The following is a 16,703-nucleotide window of genomic DNA, read 5'->3' on the forward strand; positions in this document are numbered from 1 at the left end:
CAGTGATGCTTGTTATTGAGGGTATATATACTTTATTTTATTTTTTTTAAAAAAGCTTTGTTTACTTTTAAAATAATTTTGTACTCTTATTGTTTTTAAATTTTATTTTTGGATTTTAATGTATTCCTTTTGTTTTTTTTGTTTTTTTTATATAAGTAAGATTTTATTTACATACTATAACAACTTACAGTGTAGACAAAACACAAAACAGTGAACATTTTACAAACATATAGCCCCACTACCAAGGCCTGAACAAGTATCCTTTCCTTCACCATGTATTTATAAATCAACCATTAATCAAATGTCATACCCAAAATTCCTGACCAACAAAATTCTGTTGTTTTCCATTTTCGCTCTCTAAGGCATATTTAATAAAGACCGACCAGTATGCCTCAAAATCTGATCTGTTAATTTCCCCCCTGAATACCCTCATTTCCATTGATAATTTATCATTTTAGGCTACGTTCCATACCTCCCTATACCATGCTTCCAGTGTTAGATTAGTTATTATTTTCCAGTTCTTTGCTATTATAATTCTTCCCACTGTGAGTAAAATAATCACCAATTCTTTCTTACTTGTTTCTAAATTCAGCTTCGTGGTGTCCATTAATAATGCTAACCGAGCATCCGGCATAATATTTGATCTTATAATGTTGTTTATTTCGATAAATATATCCTTCCAAAAGCTTTTCACTTGGGGGCATTCCCACCATAAATGAAAATATGTCCCTTTGTGTTTGCCACATCTCCAGCAGAGGTTACTTTGCTTGCTATCCATCTGATGTTGTTTGACTGGTGTGGTATACCATTTCTATATAACTTTGTATACATTTTCTTTTAATCTTATTGATAGGTTCTTAGCCACTCTCCACTTTAGGACCCTTTGCCAATCATAATCTGTCAGAGGTCCTAGGTCTCCTTCCCATACGTTTTCTAACATCTTCAGCCCTATTTCTTCGCCAATTAATCCATTATATATTTTTCCAATTAATCCTTTCCCTGTTATTTCTTGGTTTTTAAGCTTACTTAGCCATTCCTCATATTTATTCAATGCTCTACATCTGGGATTTTTACTTAACCAGTCTTTTTTCCAATTATACAGCTGTTGCCTCTCAAACCAATTCAAGGCACCTTGTTCTTCTAACTTATTAAAATTCCCCCTTGAGTTTCGTATCCATTCCTTCCAGGAAAGAGTAGTTTCCCCCTCCACTAATTTTTTATGTTTAAGTTTAATTCTCAGGTCTTCTGGAAAGTTTTCTAGTAAAACTATTGGGGTTAGGGGGGAAACTCCTGGAAATATCTTATTTTTAACTTAACCCATGTCTCCATAACATCTTTAGCTAGGTTATTTTTACACCCCTTAATTTCTTTGCCTATTTTTGACCTAAAAAACATTTCCCCATAATCTTTATGCCAGCATTTTCCTTCCACTTCCCGCCAGATTAATTTAGGTTCCAAAAGCAGCCTAAACACTCCCTTTATTATATGTGTCTGATGGTAGGTTTTTAGTTCTGGTATTCCTAGTCCCCCTAATTTCTGTGAAATATACCATAGGCCTCTCGGTAGCCTAGATCTTCTAGTTCCATTACAAAATTCATTGACTAATTTCTGCCATTTTTTAAGATCAACCTTTGGAAGTTTAATATCAGTGATGCTTGTTATTGGGGGGTATATATACTTTGTTTTATTTAAAAAAACCGCTTTGTTTACTTTTAAAATAATTTTGTACTCTTATTGTTTTTAAATTTTATTTTTGGATTTTAATGTATTCCTTTTGTGAGTCCCACTTGAATCCCATTCAAGAGGAAGAATGGATCAAAAATAAATAAACAAAACTATTGTGTCAAGGATCAGTTCCACAGAGTGTAACGTTTTCATGTACACCGATATATGCATACACCAAGTGTATCTCTGCAGTTTAAAAGTCTACTTTCCAAATAGCACTTGCAATTAAAACCAGTACTCTCTCTTTATGCATCATTTATCTAAAAATAATAATTTTGGATGCTTGTCTCATTATTGCATTCATTTGATATTATATATACTCCAGTGACAACAGCTAAACAGAGACCAAATTGTGAATATATTTATGCCATGTGCTTAATAAATAGGCAAAATGTATGTATGATTCACTTCTTCTGTCATATCATAAAGAAAAATGAAAATAAGGCCTTTCAGGGACACCCGCCAATGTTAAGGTTTCAGTACCCTGCATTTAAGGACATCAGCATTCAAGTGGTAAATCCAGTGGTTCTAATTATGGAGTTTATAAGCATTCTGAATTTGCCTGAGAGCCAATGGCATTTTAAAATCTGAGAGAGAGATGTCTAAACAGAGTTTGACAGTAGGGTGCATGTCTCTTTCTCTGTTAGGCTAAATCTCTTCCCTGAAGCAAATGTTTCAGGAAGGGCTTGGAAAAATTTTTTTGTCCTCGCGTATTGTGAGCTACAATATCTGATTCCCTCTTTAAACAGTCCACAAAGTTACAGCAATAAAAAAGCAACCAGGAATTTGGAATAACTCTCAAGCTTAGTTTAAGTACAGTGCTTTATGTTCCAGCTTGTAGTTGCGCGTCATATTGGGTGGCTGTGTTTGTTCTTTCTATTGAGTAAGGCCCCTTCTACATTGCCATATAAAATGTGGGTTATCTGTTTTATTTATTATTTATTTATTTACTGTATTTACATACTGCTTTTCTCACCCCTGGGGGGGACTCAAAGCGATTTATACAAAAATAACGACAAAATTCAATGATTTACATACATAAACAAAAACTCAATCAACAACATGTAACTTGCATAAAATCAGTAGGACAATTCACTATAGGATAAAACAAAATAACATTTAAAACATGAAATAAAAGAATTAAAACACCTAATAAAAGCATAAAAAAACATATTACCCAACTCGTAGACTGAGCCATTCCAAATCTCAATTGCACATATTCCATAGTTGCTTCTTGTACTACATTATGAGTCAAAAGCTTGGTTCCATAACCACGTCTTCGTTCTTTTTCTAAAGGCCAGGAGGGGGGCCGATATATGGCAGTGTAGGCTCAGATAATTCAGTTCAAAGCAGATAATGTGGATTTTACATATTCAATTCTTACTACTGTTGCCATGTAGAAAAAGATTCTTTCTTGGTGTTTTGGTATTTACTTACCTAATAATCCTAGGGGTCGTAGTGGCACAGTGGGTTAAACCCTTGTGCTGGTTGAACTGCTGACCTGAAGGTCAGTGGTAGAAATCCACGAGGCGGGATGAGCTCCCATCTGTCAGCTCCAGCTTCCCATGCGGGGACATGAGAGAAACCTCCCACAGGATGATAAAACATCCAAGTGTCCCCTAGGCAACATCCTTACAGATGGCCAATTCTCTCACACGAGAGGCGACTTGCAGTTTCTGAAGTCGCTTCTGACATGATAAAAAAATCTAATAATCCTAATAAAAAGTTTCTGGTTTCAGTGTTATTTTGTTTTTTTAAATATAGTTTCAATTTCATTATGAATTTTTATCTAGAAATCTTTAATTTTTCATCAGGTCCGCCACATGTGATAAAAAGTTCCTTTCTTCTGTTTATATTTCCAACATAAATTCGAACTTTCAAATACCTTTGTGAGTTTTTCTGGGGTTATGTACCATCTATACATCGTTTTGTAAAAGTTCTCTTTTATGGTATAACTTCTTGTAAATGGTAGTTGTTTCTTCCAGAGTTGTCCCCATTCTTCTAGATTTATTGCTCGTCCTATATTTTTGCCCAAAGAATCATGGGCTCCTTTACTTGTTTGTCAATTGTATATTCTTTCAAAATGAATTGATATATTTTCCCATATTATGATCAGATCATAATATGAATAAACATAACAGTTTAAATAATGTACCAGTAAGACCTTCTCGTGGACCACCCTGAGAATTTTGGAAGGGGGGGGGGCTGAAGCCCCTCAAGCTGGCATTAGAACTGAAGTGAAAGGTTTCCTTGTGCCCATTCACTATAATGAAAGTGGAAAATATACCAAGATGTATTTCAGTATCTGATGGGCTCGTAAGTGCTCTTCATATGATCTTGATGGCAAGATTTTTCCTTCTCCATAACAAGAATTTTTCTATGTAAAGTGTAAGAGATTGAATATGACATTACAAAAAAATATTTTTTGTAATTGTTTGGATTTCATAATAAAATACCAACAAACTTCTTGCTGGAAGTGTGAGTCAGGTGAAAGCATGTGAAAAAGGGAAAAAAGAAATGAGGTGAATCGTGTAGGGAATGCTAGGATAGTTTGGACATAATTTAAAAAAAACTATCTTCTTTGACCTTTCCCTCATTGCAGAAATAGTTGCATATGGAATAGCAAATACAGACTTCCGTTTTGCTATTAAAAGTGATGTGTTTGGCAGTCTGCCTCTTGGCCTGATCAAAAGACTAACTTGGGCATGAGATAAGGAAGGAAAGAACTAGCCCATCTCCTGATGGTTCTTTCATCCCCTGCCAGTTATTTCTGGGAAGAGAGTTTCACACTTGGAGAACTTGTCCTTATACATTGCTTCCTAATATTTAGGGAATCACAGATCCTTTGAGTGTCTAATAAAAGCTATACCCTTTCTAGAAAATGCACTTGATCACAGTTATCAAAATAGAAGGAAGGATAGTAAATTTGAAAGTTTCTCTTCTCGCATCCAGCTCATGGAGCCTGAGAGGTGCATTTATAGGCACCAGGTTAAAAATTTCTACTCTCTTTTCCTGTGTCTTGTATCTGAGCATTCCTTAGGCTGAGTGGCTGAACTAATGAAAAGATGTGGATGGTCTATGGCAGGGGTCCTCAAACTAAGGCCCGGGGGCCGAATGTGGCCCTCCAAGGTCATTTACCCGGCCCTCACTCAGGGTCAATCTAAGTCTGAAATGACTTGAAAGCACACAATAACAACAACAATCCTATCTCATCAGCCAAAAGCAGGCCCACACTTCCCATTGAAATACTAATAAGTTTATATTTGTTAAAATTGTTCTTCATTTTAATTCTTGTATTGCTTTTAAGTGTTTTTTGCACTACAAATAATATATGTGCAGTGTGCTTAGGAATTCACTTTTTTTCAAATTATAATCCGGCCCTCCAACAGTTTGAGGGACTGTGACCTGGCCCTCTGTTTAAAAAGTTTGAGGACCCCTGGTCTATGGGCTAGAAAACAAGGCAGTTTGCTTTTGAAGAATGCCTCCCGGACTGTGAGATTCTGCTGATCTTAGCAAAATGAAGCTTAATTCTCATTAGTTAGTGCAAAGGTGGAATTGAAACATCTTCAGATATCATTGGGTTGCAACTGTCAACATCCCCATCCCTTGATATACACTGTTAGGACTCAAAGTTGTAGGGCCACTTTATTCTCATCATGGAAATATGTTTGTGTTTGTGATCTACAGGCTAGAAAACAACACAATTCGTTTTGGGAGAATTCAATCTGACATTCAGATTCTGCCCATCTGCCCTTAAAGTGAGATTTAATTCCCAAGGGGGTGGAAATGAAGCCGTTGTTAAGATATCAGTGAGCTACAACTCTCAACACCCTTGACCGTTGACTATGCTCTTTGGGATACTGAGAATTATAGGGCCATTTTATTTCCATCATGGGAACATGCTTGTGTTTGTTTCAGATACATCAGAATCGGACCTTCATCTAAGAAAATAGTCATACAATTCTTATTGAATTATGCTGATTTTTTAATTGTGACAGAATTTGAATATGTCATTTTTTAATGCAGGAGGACCCTGTTCCCAATGGTCTCCGTGCCCTTCCAGTGTTCTATGCTGCTACAATAACAATTAATGTATTCTCTATAATGTATACAGGTGCCCCAGGTGAGTATTACCTCACATATGAGGTCTACCATGAAAGCACTATTATGAATCTTGAAAACTCATCATTCTATAATGGATGGGTTGGATGCAGGATCTGCCTTCTGTGGATCAAAGGGCTCTCCTCATGATAGGTTCTTCAACTTTGGTTCAAGGATATCCCCCTCTCCTTGGCCCATAGCTTCTGTAAAGCCCCTTCCAATGCTCTGTGTGGCATTTTCTGGATGCTGGAGTGGCTGCACAAGTAAGAAGGGGTATAGGAAGTGTGCTCCCACCAACCCAATTACAGCCACCTAAATCTGGATCTAACCTAATAATAGTTACAACAAAAAAGATGTTCTACAAATAAGCTTTAGCTCATTTTTCCTTCTGTAAAAAAGTCATATCTCTAGGCAGGGAGTTCTTGAAATGTCTGACAAACTCCTGTGTGTTCTCCTTAGCTATCATAGTTTTCTTGGGCCATGTCACAAGTTACATGGAAACAAACCCAGAATTGCCACCAGATGTACACTGAGCATATATTTGCTTTTGCTCACAACTCAGCAAATGTTAATGTGTACTGTATGTGTTCCCAAATGTGTGTTTATCATATTTGCGCTTCATCTTTGAAATGTCAGCGGCCAATATTATTCTTGATATATTTTTCTGCCTAAGGGGGAATCTTTATGCAGTTCAAAATAAGCATATTCACAACCTGAAATACTTCTTTTTGTTTTGTTGAATGCATAAGAGAACACCACCTGCATTATGTTAAACTTGTAAACTGACACAAATGAACATTGTATTAATTATACAGCTCACATTGCATCTGATGGCATTCAGTAGTGGGAAATCATCTCGTGATCCACAGGTGGTGGAGACACAGTGTTCTGCCTATGTTTATAATAGCACCAGCATGTTGTGCAGAGTGGTGGTTTTTTTTTTAATCCAGAAGTTGCAGAGCAAATTTCCTGATTTAAGGATTTTGTGGTTTATTTGCCAGTGTTCCTCATCCTCTTGTGTTCCTTTCATCCTCAATCCCCCTTCAGTTCAGGGCAAGAGCATATTGCAATAAATAGTAGCAAATTCACATTCAATTATATAATTTTATTTTCTCCCTTTTTCAGTCCTAGGAATCACTCTTCCTGTGTGGGCAATAGCACTGATATCAATTGGTGTATCTCTAGTAATTGCTACCTTAGTCTGGATATTTGTGTGTCCATGGATGAAAAGAAAAATAGCAAGTATGTCTCCTGAGGGGCGGGAAGGTGTGAGAGGGTAAAACACATTCAAAATCTGTTGGGTGGATTTCCATTGCTGTAATTCCTTCTATGTATACCAGTGGTTTCTTTGCCTTCTGCTGTAAACGTTTGGGTTTAGTCTCTTGTGCTGCTGCTGTTAGCTAAAGTGCTTGTTTATTTATATAAAAAAAGGTGAGGGAAGGGCAACCAGCAGGGGCCAATCCCTTTTTTTGCAGGCTGCAAGCAGAATTAATTTGAGCATTTTGGCACCCATAAGGAAAACAATTAAAATTCAGGTTCAAAAACACCCCAGAAAACATATTTTAGAGGCTTTTCAAGAATGGCCGGTTTGTTTAAACGTCATTCTCAATGTCAGGAATACCAGAAATAAGATGGTATTTAAAAACTACTTTTAAAAAGCATATTCTGTATACCACTAACTTAAAAAACAAAACAAAACAAACCTAGAATCCTCAGTGCTTAAAACATAATGCATGTGTTTGTTATATGAACTCTAGCATATACGAGGGGTATTTTTAAAGTAAGGTCCATTTGAACATAAGTACACAACGAAAGTTTATTTCAAAAAAGCAAATTTATTTTCAAAAAGTACATACTTAACTCTATTTTTCGACATAGTTGCCAAGTTTGTTCAAACGCTTATCATACCTCTGAACCAATTTTAAAATACCCTCTTCATAAAAACTTGCCGCCTGCTCCGATAACCAAGAGTTCGCTGTAATCAAAGAAGGGTGACCGGAGCGGTCCTCATCATGGACGTTGTCACGGATGTCTTTGAATTGTCGTACCCACTTACGCACTTTGCTTTCACTCATAACAGTATCACCATACACTTCACAAATCTGTCGATGAATTTCTGCAGCAGGCAGGTTCCTTGCTGACAAAAACCGTATCTCTGAGCAAACCTCACATGCGGCAGGTGAGTTGATAGTCTTAAACACTTTTAAAGCACAGAACAGAACCGTACAGGTTAGCTACAGAGCGGAAACTGAGCACAGTTGTTCCCGAGGCATGCCGGTACACGACGCATGCGCTCATTGCGCGCGAACTACTAGTGTCTACAACAAAACGGACCTTACCTAAAAAAAATACCTCTGGTAATACCAAAACATCCTAAAGGCACTAGATCCTGTCTGTTTAAGTTAAGCAGGGTAAGCATTCATTACTACTTGGATGGGAAATATATATATATAATATTTAAGCTGCCCTGCATTTGAGAAAAATCAACTCAGAAAAATATAGTGACTTAAGTTAGAAAGTTGAGTCAGTGGAAACCATTTTTTTCCTATTTTCTTGATTGTTATTTGGAAAAGCAAGGGCAGAATACCAATCTGGACAGTTTGTTTATTGAATTGACACCAGTAATTGCTGCAAATGGCTGTGGTTTAGATTGCAAAATATCTTCCATGGTTCATAAGTTTGGATTTTCCTTAGGTCGATTAAAGAAAGAAGGTGCATTATCAAAAATATCTGACGAAAGCCTTGATAAAATTCAAGATGAAGATCTTCCTGTGTTTAAAGAACTCCCTGGTGCCAAAGCAACAGATGAAAGTACTATTCCTCTCACTGGTTCTGGAACTGAAGAAGCAGGCGTATCTGATAGTATAGCAAATGGTAGCCATCCACGTGTACCATATGGTAAGAAACCAAGAGCACCTAGTCGCCGTCCCCCCCCCCCCAACTTTTTTCTTGTTTCCATTGCATGCTTGTTTCTGGTGGCTCTTTTCATGGGTGTAAGTGATACAAGACTGCTGATAGCTATCTCCTTCCACTGCTATAGAATTATCAAGGGAATGCAAAGGAATCTGTGCATTTTCTTCATGCTCTTTTCCAGGGTCCTCAGACATAGCCTTTTCCTCACTTCGTTTTTGAAAGAATGCGCTATACATGTATATCACACCATATTTTATTTATTTATTTAAAACATTTATATCCCACCCTTCTCACCCCGAAGGGGACTCAAGGCAGAGCACAGCATATACACGGCAAACATTCAATGCCGGGACACAGATTCACATACAATACATAAACATAAAAAAAAAAATCAAAATATTAAAATACACCATTTAAAACCGTCCTAGTCATCCTCGTCAAGTCTAATTGGCCTAGTCATCTTTCCTATTGCCGCTTTATTGCCCTGTCCCGAAAGCTTGGTCCCACAGCCAAGTTTTGACCATCCTTCTAAAGGACAGGAGGGAGGGGGCCGACCTGATCTCACCAGGAAGGGAGTTCCATAGCCGGGGAGCAATCACCGAGAAGGCCCTGTCTCTCATCCCCACCAGTCGTGCCTGTGACAATGGCAGGACAGAAAGCAGGGCCTCCCCGGAGGACCTTAATCTCCGCGATGGTTCATAGGGGGAGATGCATTTGGACAGGTAAATTGGGCCGGGGCCGTTTAGGGCTTTATAGGCCAAAGCCAGCACTTTGAATTGTGCCCGGTAGAAAACTGGCAGCCAGTGGAGCTGGCGTAACATGGGAGTTGTATGCTCCCTATATGCTGTCCCAGTTATTAATCTGGCTGCCTCTCCTTGGACTATTTGAAGCTTCCAAGCAGTCTTCAAAGGCAACGTCATGTAGAATGTGTTGCAGTAGTCTATCCTAGATGTAACGATATTTTCTACATTAACTATGAAGTTCATCACAGAATTTTGTTGAATGATTATTGTTATAGTTGCAGTCAAATCAGTTTGTAGGATTTTGGTAATGAATCATAGAATTATGGAGTTGGAAGAGACCTTGTGTGCCATCCAGCCCAACTCCCTTCCAAGAGGCAGGAAAATCGCAATCAAAGCACCCCTGACAGATGACCATCCAGTATAATGGAACAATATAATTTTAGTTGAATTTCTGGTGGTGTTTTAGAGATATTGAACAATGTCTCATCCACCTGAAAGCTTCTTTGTGACTTGATATCTCCCTCTTTAAATAATAAGAGTTCTTAGCTTTTGTCCTGTTCATCATTTAGCCCTCTCTCTCCAACAGACCTTCCCATTCCTGCACCTTCTTCTTACCTAGGCTTCACCTGCCATTATACACACAATGTCCCATGATCTCTCAACTAGTTTGCATAATATATGTCTTTTCCCTCCTCCATCTCTGCTGGCCCCTTTGATTTGAATATGGTTTTGTTTATTTTATTACGTTCATAGCTCTGTACCTAGTTCAACAAACAGAGAAACAGTACACATCAAAAGTTAGTAGGCCTTCCAGCTAGTGCTGTCAGCCAGTGCCTTTTGACAGTTACCTGTTCAGACAGCAAGGATTTTTAAAGCCTTTGAGAATAGAAAGGGAAGTTACAGCTGAAACACATGCACTTTTTGCATGTGTTCTGGCCCTACTTACCTCTCCGAACGCATCTCCTCCTATGAACCGGCTAGTACACTAAGATCATCTGAGGAGGCCCTGCTCTCTGTCCCGCCTGCATCACAGGCGCGCTTGGCAGGGATGAGAGACAGGGCCTTCTCAGTGGTGGCCCCTCGGCTGTGGAACGCCCTGCCTGCAGATATCAGATCGGCCCCCTCCCTGCTGGCGTTTTGGAGAAAAGTGAAGACCTGGCTGTTCGAACAAGCATTTGATTAAACAGTGTAATTGAACATAGGAATACGGAATAATGGATGATGAGACTGGATTTTACTGTTGAGGCACTAATGATTGTTATACGGATGTTTAATGATTTATGTTACAATTGTTTTTAATTGCCCTATACTTGTCTCGTGATGTTTTGTATTGATGTTGTTCACCGCTTTGAGTCGCCTGAGGGCTGAGAAAAGCGGTATATAAATAAAGTAAATAAATAAATAGAGCAAGCTGGTGCTTTATTTTCCTTAAAGATGGTGGTCAGACATTTTACTTTTGTAACTAAAGAAAAAGTATAGAAAAATGCATTTTTTCATTTAGTACAGCTAAAACTGAGAGCCAGGATGATGTAGTAGTTTGAGCATTCAATTGTGATTGTGGACACAAGAGTTTTGAATCCCTGCTTTGCTATGGAAACTCACTGGGTGACTTTCTGCAAGTCACATTGTCTTAGCCTCCGAAGGGAAAGCAAAGGCCTCTGAACATAGGAAACCCTGTGGTAGGTTTGCCTTAAAATTTCTGTAAGCAGGAAATTACTTGAAGGCACACAAAAACAACAAAAATCGTTAATTTAAAATAATAAAGGCCGTGTCTCAAATGTGGGATCTGAAAGTGGAGGAAAGGCAAAGCAAATCAGTCAAGGAAAGCTAGGAGCGAATAGCTGTCAAAACAGAACAGTAGAAAGAGCTGTTTATTTCAGAAAAGAGAAGGCTTGACAATTAGCAATACTTTCCAATTGAAAGAGCCTTTCTCTCTTTCTGCTTCAATCCCAAGATGCAGAGTGATGGTCTGTTTCTTGAATATACATGCTAGTATAAACTATAGAAAACTGAGAAATAATACTACTTGCTATACAAGTCTTCTGCTATCAATGGGTTTGAAAAACAAGACTTTTAATGTTCTTTCAGGACGGGCTTTCTCAATGACACACAGTACCGTGAAATCTCCTGTTTCCAATGGCACGTTTAATTTTGATGGCCACATGAAGAGTGACATTCACGTCTATCACACTGTGCACAAAGATTCGGGATTATACAAAGACTTACTGCACAAAATACACCTAGACAGAGGTAATGACGACAGACCTCTGCAAGAAAATAACTATAAGTTACTGCGCCGCAACAACAGTTACACCTGCTACACAGCTGCCATTTGTGGGATGCCAGTTCATTCATCCTTCAAGGCTGTTGATGCATCGACTACAGAAGATAGTGAAAAGCTAGTGACAGACACAGTTTCCTATTCCAAAAAGAGAGTTCGGTACGACAGCTACTCCAGCTACTGTAATGCTGTTGCTGAAGCAGAAATTGAAGCAGAGGAAGGTGGTGTGGAGATGAAATTGGCCTCTGATTTAGTAGATCCCAACCATCCCCCAGAGGACCTTCCAGAAGAAGAGAGAGATGAAAGAGACTCCTCACAAGTCCACCTGCTCTTTCACTTTCTCCAGATCCTTACAGCTTGTTTTGGATCTTTTGCTCATGGTGGCAATGATGTTAGGTAAGTAAGAGGTATTTATTTGTGTGAGTATTTATAATAGCAACATAAGGATCCTATAATTTCTTTGCATCTTTTGACAGAATTGCTAGAGTCTGCTGCAAAATTCACATTTTAATCTGAATTGTTCTTATTCTGTGTCAGGTTTTCCAGTCTACATTACTTATTGTTTACTTACTTATCTGAGAAACAAATGCAATTATAAAATCAAAATTTCCAGATTGAGAACTTGAAGTCTGTCTTTATCAGAAACCAGTTTAGTCAATGCCTTTTAGATGATTCCTTTTTTCCTCTTGCAGCTCTACTATTTGTATCCAGATCAAATTTTGTAGGGTTTTTTGTTGACCAAATGTTCCCAGAGAGATTATTAATATGCTAATGAAAGGGAGGTTAATTTGTTACTTGCATAAGGTGTTTTGATTTAATTTATTCACAGAATGTATGTATGTATGTGATAAATTAACTATTTGCCTTTGAAAATAACTCGGCAGGTGCCTTCCCGGAATAATGATCCCATAGCACTTTGTTCTCCAAAGCACTTTATATTTTCTGGGTCTGCTTGCATGCCCTTCCATGAACACTTGCACCACCCTCCGTTCATGTCCCAGCATATTTCCAATTTTAACTTTACATTTGGCCTCCCCTCTGTTTTTAATTGTGTGTTGTTTTATTGATAATGTTGTTTATCTTATTGTTTATGTTTTTTTAATTGCTTGTATTGTGGTTTTATTGCTTGTAGTGTTGTGTTTGGGCTTGGCCTCATGTAAGCCGCACCGAGTCCCTTGGGGGAGATGGTAGCAGGGTACAAATAAAGTTAATAATAATAAATATAAATAAATAAATAATAGATACATTTGACTAGGAATTGAATAGATTTTTTTAGACTGAAGATTAATAAAGCCAACGAGATAATGGTTAATAATGAGCCAAATTTCATTTTCCTGACTAAATTTGATCATATTGATGTCTCATTACTTTCAGTACATTGATGTAGTGAAATTGATTCACCACAAGTTTTGCATCTATTAGGATTTACTAACATTTCAGCAGTGTTATTTAAATAAATATGAACATGCTTCCTATCTATCTATCTATCTATCTATCTAAGCATTTAATGAAATAATAGTAAAATATTGGTATTAGTTATTTGATGCTAAGAAGTAAAGAAGTACCATACAGCATTGTAACAGTAATTACATATGGAGAAAAGCATTAAAATAATAAGATAAAATACTACTACTAACCAAGAGATATATTGGTATATTGGCTTAACATTGTCACCAGAAAGGAAGACCATCTGAATCTAGAAACAGTTGTTATCAGTGTCTTAAAATGGCGAATAGTTCAATAACCCAATCTAAACAAAAGCCTCAGGGATGTGGAAAATAACTAGAACACTGACTGACACCAATGTTGGATGCCTGATGTAACACCTATTGTATTTATTCTTGTTCCTATCCTATTGCAGTAAACTTTAAATGCTTTATACTTAAAGAAACCCTTTTGTTTCTGTGTTTGCAATATACTGTTAGTTTTCACTGAAAGATAGGGAAAAAGTCTCTTAGAAAGCTAATTTGGCTGCTTCTCCATTTAAGAGATTAAAAATGTTTGGTGAGGCTTTGGATGGTGTATTGGTGGAAACCAAAGATAAAAAAATGTGGTTTGTCTTCTTTACCATATTTTTTTTGTCGTGTCAGGAGCGACTTGAGAAATTGCAAGTTGTTTCTGGTATGAGAGAATTGGCCATCTACAAGGATGTTGCCCAGGGGACGCCCGGATTATTTGATTTTTTTATCATCCTTGTGGGAGGCTTCTCTCATGTCCCCGCATGAAGAGCTGGAGTTGATAGAGGGAGCTCATCCGCCTCTCCCCGGATTTTTTTTTAACCAAAATAATAGCATAGAAAAGGAAAGGGAAAAAAACGGGGAAAAAAGAAACCTTTTTGATCTGGAGCTCAGTCCTTTCATCCCTAAAGATCTCACTTCAGGCAAAAGGAGTTCAGATCTTTTAGAACAAATTGAGCCTCCTCCAAGCCACAGTCTAGACAGTGAGTGTCTTTATGTTCACTAAGGGTGGTGCTCCTTCCTCTAACAAACAAACAAACTAGAAGGTCTAACTAGTCATTCTGACTTGGAGCAGCTTCCAGTGGGAGCATGTGTCCAGAACATTACCCATCACTGGTAAAACATCTCCAGTTGCTTGGGTGTGAAGGAATGTGAGAGATGGGGACAAGACAGATTTTATCAGGAAGCCCCTGGGATTCCTTTATGCAGTTCCACAGTCCTAGGTCTCAGAAGAAGTACCAACAAAGTCTTCAGGACACCAATCACGATCTCCTCAGCAAAGATTTTTGGAGTCCTACTTGGTACTCTTCTTCGTATCAAAGAAAAACAAATACTGGAAGGTATTTACAGAATTGTTTCATAGCCAGGTGGACATTCTCGTATATGAAGACCTTATAGTCAGTTGTTGAAACTGCAAGAGGGGGGTTATCTGGCCTTCTGTGTCCTCCAAGAAGCATACTTGTGCATCTAGAAAATCCGATGCACAAGAGAGTACCTCAAGTTTACTTACCTGGAGGGTCATTAACTGTAGAAGGTGTGCCATTTGGTCTTCTCAGGTTGATGGTGGCACGTGTTGAATCTATTCCTTGGGCCAAGTTCCAAGGGATTGCAATGGTTCATCCTTCTTTTCAGGACAAGAGTGCAGTGAGGCAATTTCTGATAATGCAGCTTCCCTCAGCAGTAAAGTTTTCCATGCAATGGTAGCTTTTGGAGATTCTCAAGTTAAAAATGTCCTCCTAAGAGCCACGAAGAATCATCACCACAGCCAGTTTGTGGGATGGGGAACGCAACTGCGAGCAGAGTATTTGGCAATCTTCAGTCTGCTATTGGAAGTTTAGGGCAATCATGTGTTGATGTATATTGAAAACATGGCTATTGAGGCCACATAAGCATGTAGGGAGTCACTTGATCGTGGCCCTGATGCATAATGCTCATCTGGTGTTGGGGTTTTTTTTTGGGGGGGGGGGGGCTCACTTTCCTTTTTTGAGTGGGGGTACCTCAAAGGTTAGTTGGTTGAACACGGAGAGTTTGGGCTAAATGGAATGGGCTTTGAACTCACTAGTTTTCTATGGAGAGGTCCAAAGGTTTAGCATCCTATAAGCAGATCACTTTGCATTCTTGCAGAGGCAAGCCTCTGAGATCAGTGGATATTGAATGTTTTTTGGGGATTGTGTTTATGTTTTCTCCGAGTATCTTAGGTAATAGCTGGTATGGAAAGTGTGATTCCATTGTTCTTGGGTTAGGATCCTCTCTCCCCTCCCCACCCCCCAAAAGGGGAACTCAGTTTTTCTCAACCTCGGGATATTGTTCTACCTTCTTCTTGCCCAGATCCTAAAGCAACACAGAAAAAAGGATAGTACAGGCTGCATATGTGTGAAGAAGCATTTCAGTTTTACTTGGAGAGGTCTAAAGGGTTGCAGAGACCAGATTATCTTTTTGCCTACTTTCAGAGTCCATGAAAGATGGTTGGAGGTCCTGTTCTACCTTGTCTCCGTTGTTGAGCATTTGAATTAAACATGTGCAGTTCTATACTGGTTTCTGCAGGAATTTAGGCTCATTCATTGTGAAGTGCTGCCAGTTCTGCAGCACCAAGTACAATCGTGTTCCTGGTAGAGATTTGCAGTGTGATCACTTGGGCCTCTAATAATAATAATAATAATAATAATAATAATAATAATAATAATAATACAACAACAACAACAACGTTTACATTCCGCTCTATCTCCCCAAAGGGATTTAGGATGGATTCCAAACATAAAAGGCAAACATTCAATGCCCGAATACAACAATACATCAATGCTGACAAAATGTATACAACCCAACATATAAATATGAATTATAACTTAACAAACTAAAATTAAATAAAAAGTACAGCCTGTTATAACAGACGTAAGACAAAACATCCAACATCAAATGGAAACACTGATTTCCCATTTCTTTGGGGCAAATTGATTAATCATTGCTCAAGATATCTATTGAGCTGGTGGGGTGAGCAGGGCACAGATATAGATGGCAGCTATTAATCAGAAGTATAATGGTAGTATTGCCAACTACTATTCCTCCTCCTCGAAAGCCAGAGAGCAAAGGTATGTCTTCAGCTGTTTTTTGAAAGCGGGGAGGGAGGAGGCCATCTTTAACTCCTTAGGAAGGGAGTTCCAGAGGTGGGGTGCAGCCATGGAGAAGGCCCTTTCTCTCGTTCCTACCAGCCGTGCTTGGGATAGGGGTGGAACTGAGAGGAGGACCTCCTCCGATGACCGCAGTGTCCAAGTTGGTCTGTAGAGGGAGATGCGGTTTGTCAAATAGTCTGGACCTAAGCCATTTAGGGCTTTAAAGGTAAGAATCAACACTTTGTATTTAGCCCGGAAGCAGACTGGCAGCCAGCGGAGATGCCGCAACATGGGAGTGGTTCTCTCCATGAACGGCGATCCAGTTAGTAACCTGGCTGCCAATCTCTGGACCATTTGAAACTTCTGAACTATCTTC

At 38.6% G+C, this 16,703-nt stretch overlaps 1 protein-coding gene across 6 annotated transcripts in view; it reads left to right on the top strand.

Moving 5' to 3' along the window:
* The window catches only part of SLC20A2 (solute carrier family 20 member 2), a 127,832-nt gene that overhangs the window by 85,705 nt on the left and 25,424 nt on the right, over positions 1 to 16,703 (top strand). For all 6 annotated transcript variants that reach the window (XR_009631745.2, XM_060781382.2, XM_067470131.1 and 3 more), the window contains 4 exons: positions 5,752 to 5,848; positions 6,952 to 7,068; positions 8,521 to 8,724; positions 11,571 to 12,159. Coding sequence is in view for 5 of the 6 variants with exons in the window: in XM_060781382.2 (XP_060637365.2) it covers positions 5,752 to 5,848; positions 6,952 to 7,068; positions 8,521 to 8,724; positions 11,571 to 12,159 (1,007 nt within the window). In the remaining variant the exon portion in view is untranslated. The remainder of the gene's footprint in view (positions 1 to 5,751; positions 5,849 to 6,951; positions 7,069 to 8,520; positions 8,725 to 11,570; positions 12,160 to 16,703) is intronic.

This window comes from Anolis sagrei, chromosome 6 (assembly GCF_037176765.1).
Source record: "Anolis sagrei isolate rAnoSag1 chromosome 6, rAnoSag1.mat, whole genome shotgun sequence".
Lineage (NCBI taxonomy): Eukaryota > Metazoa > Chordata > Lepidosauria > Squamata > Dactyloidae > Anolis > Anolis sagrei.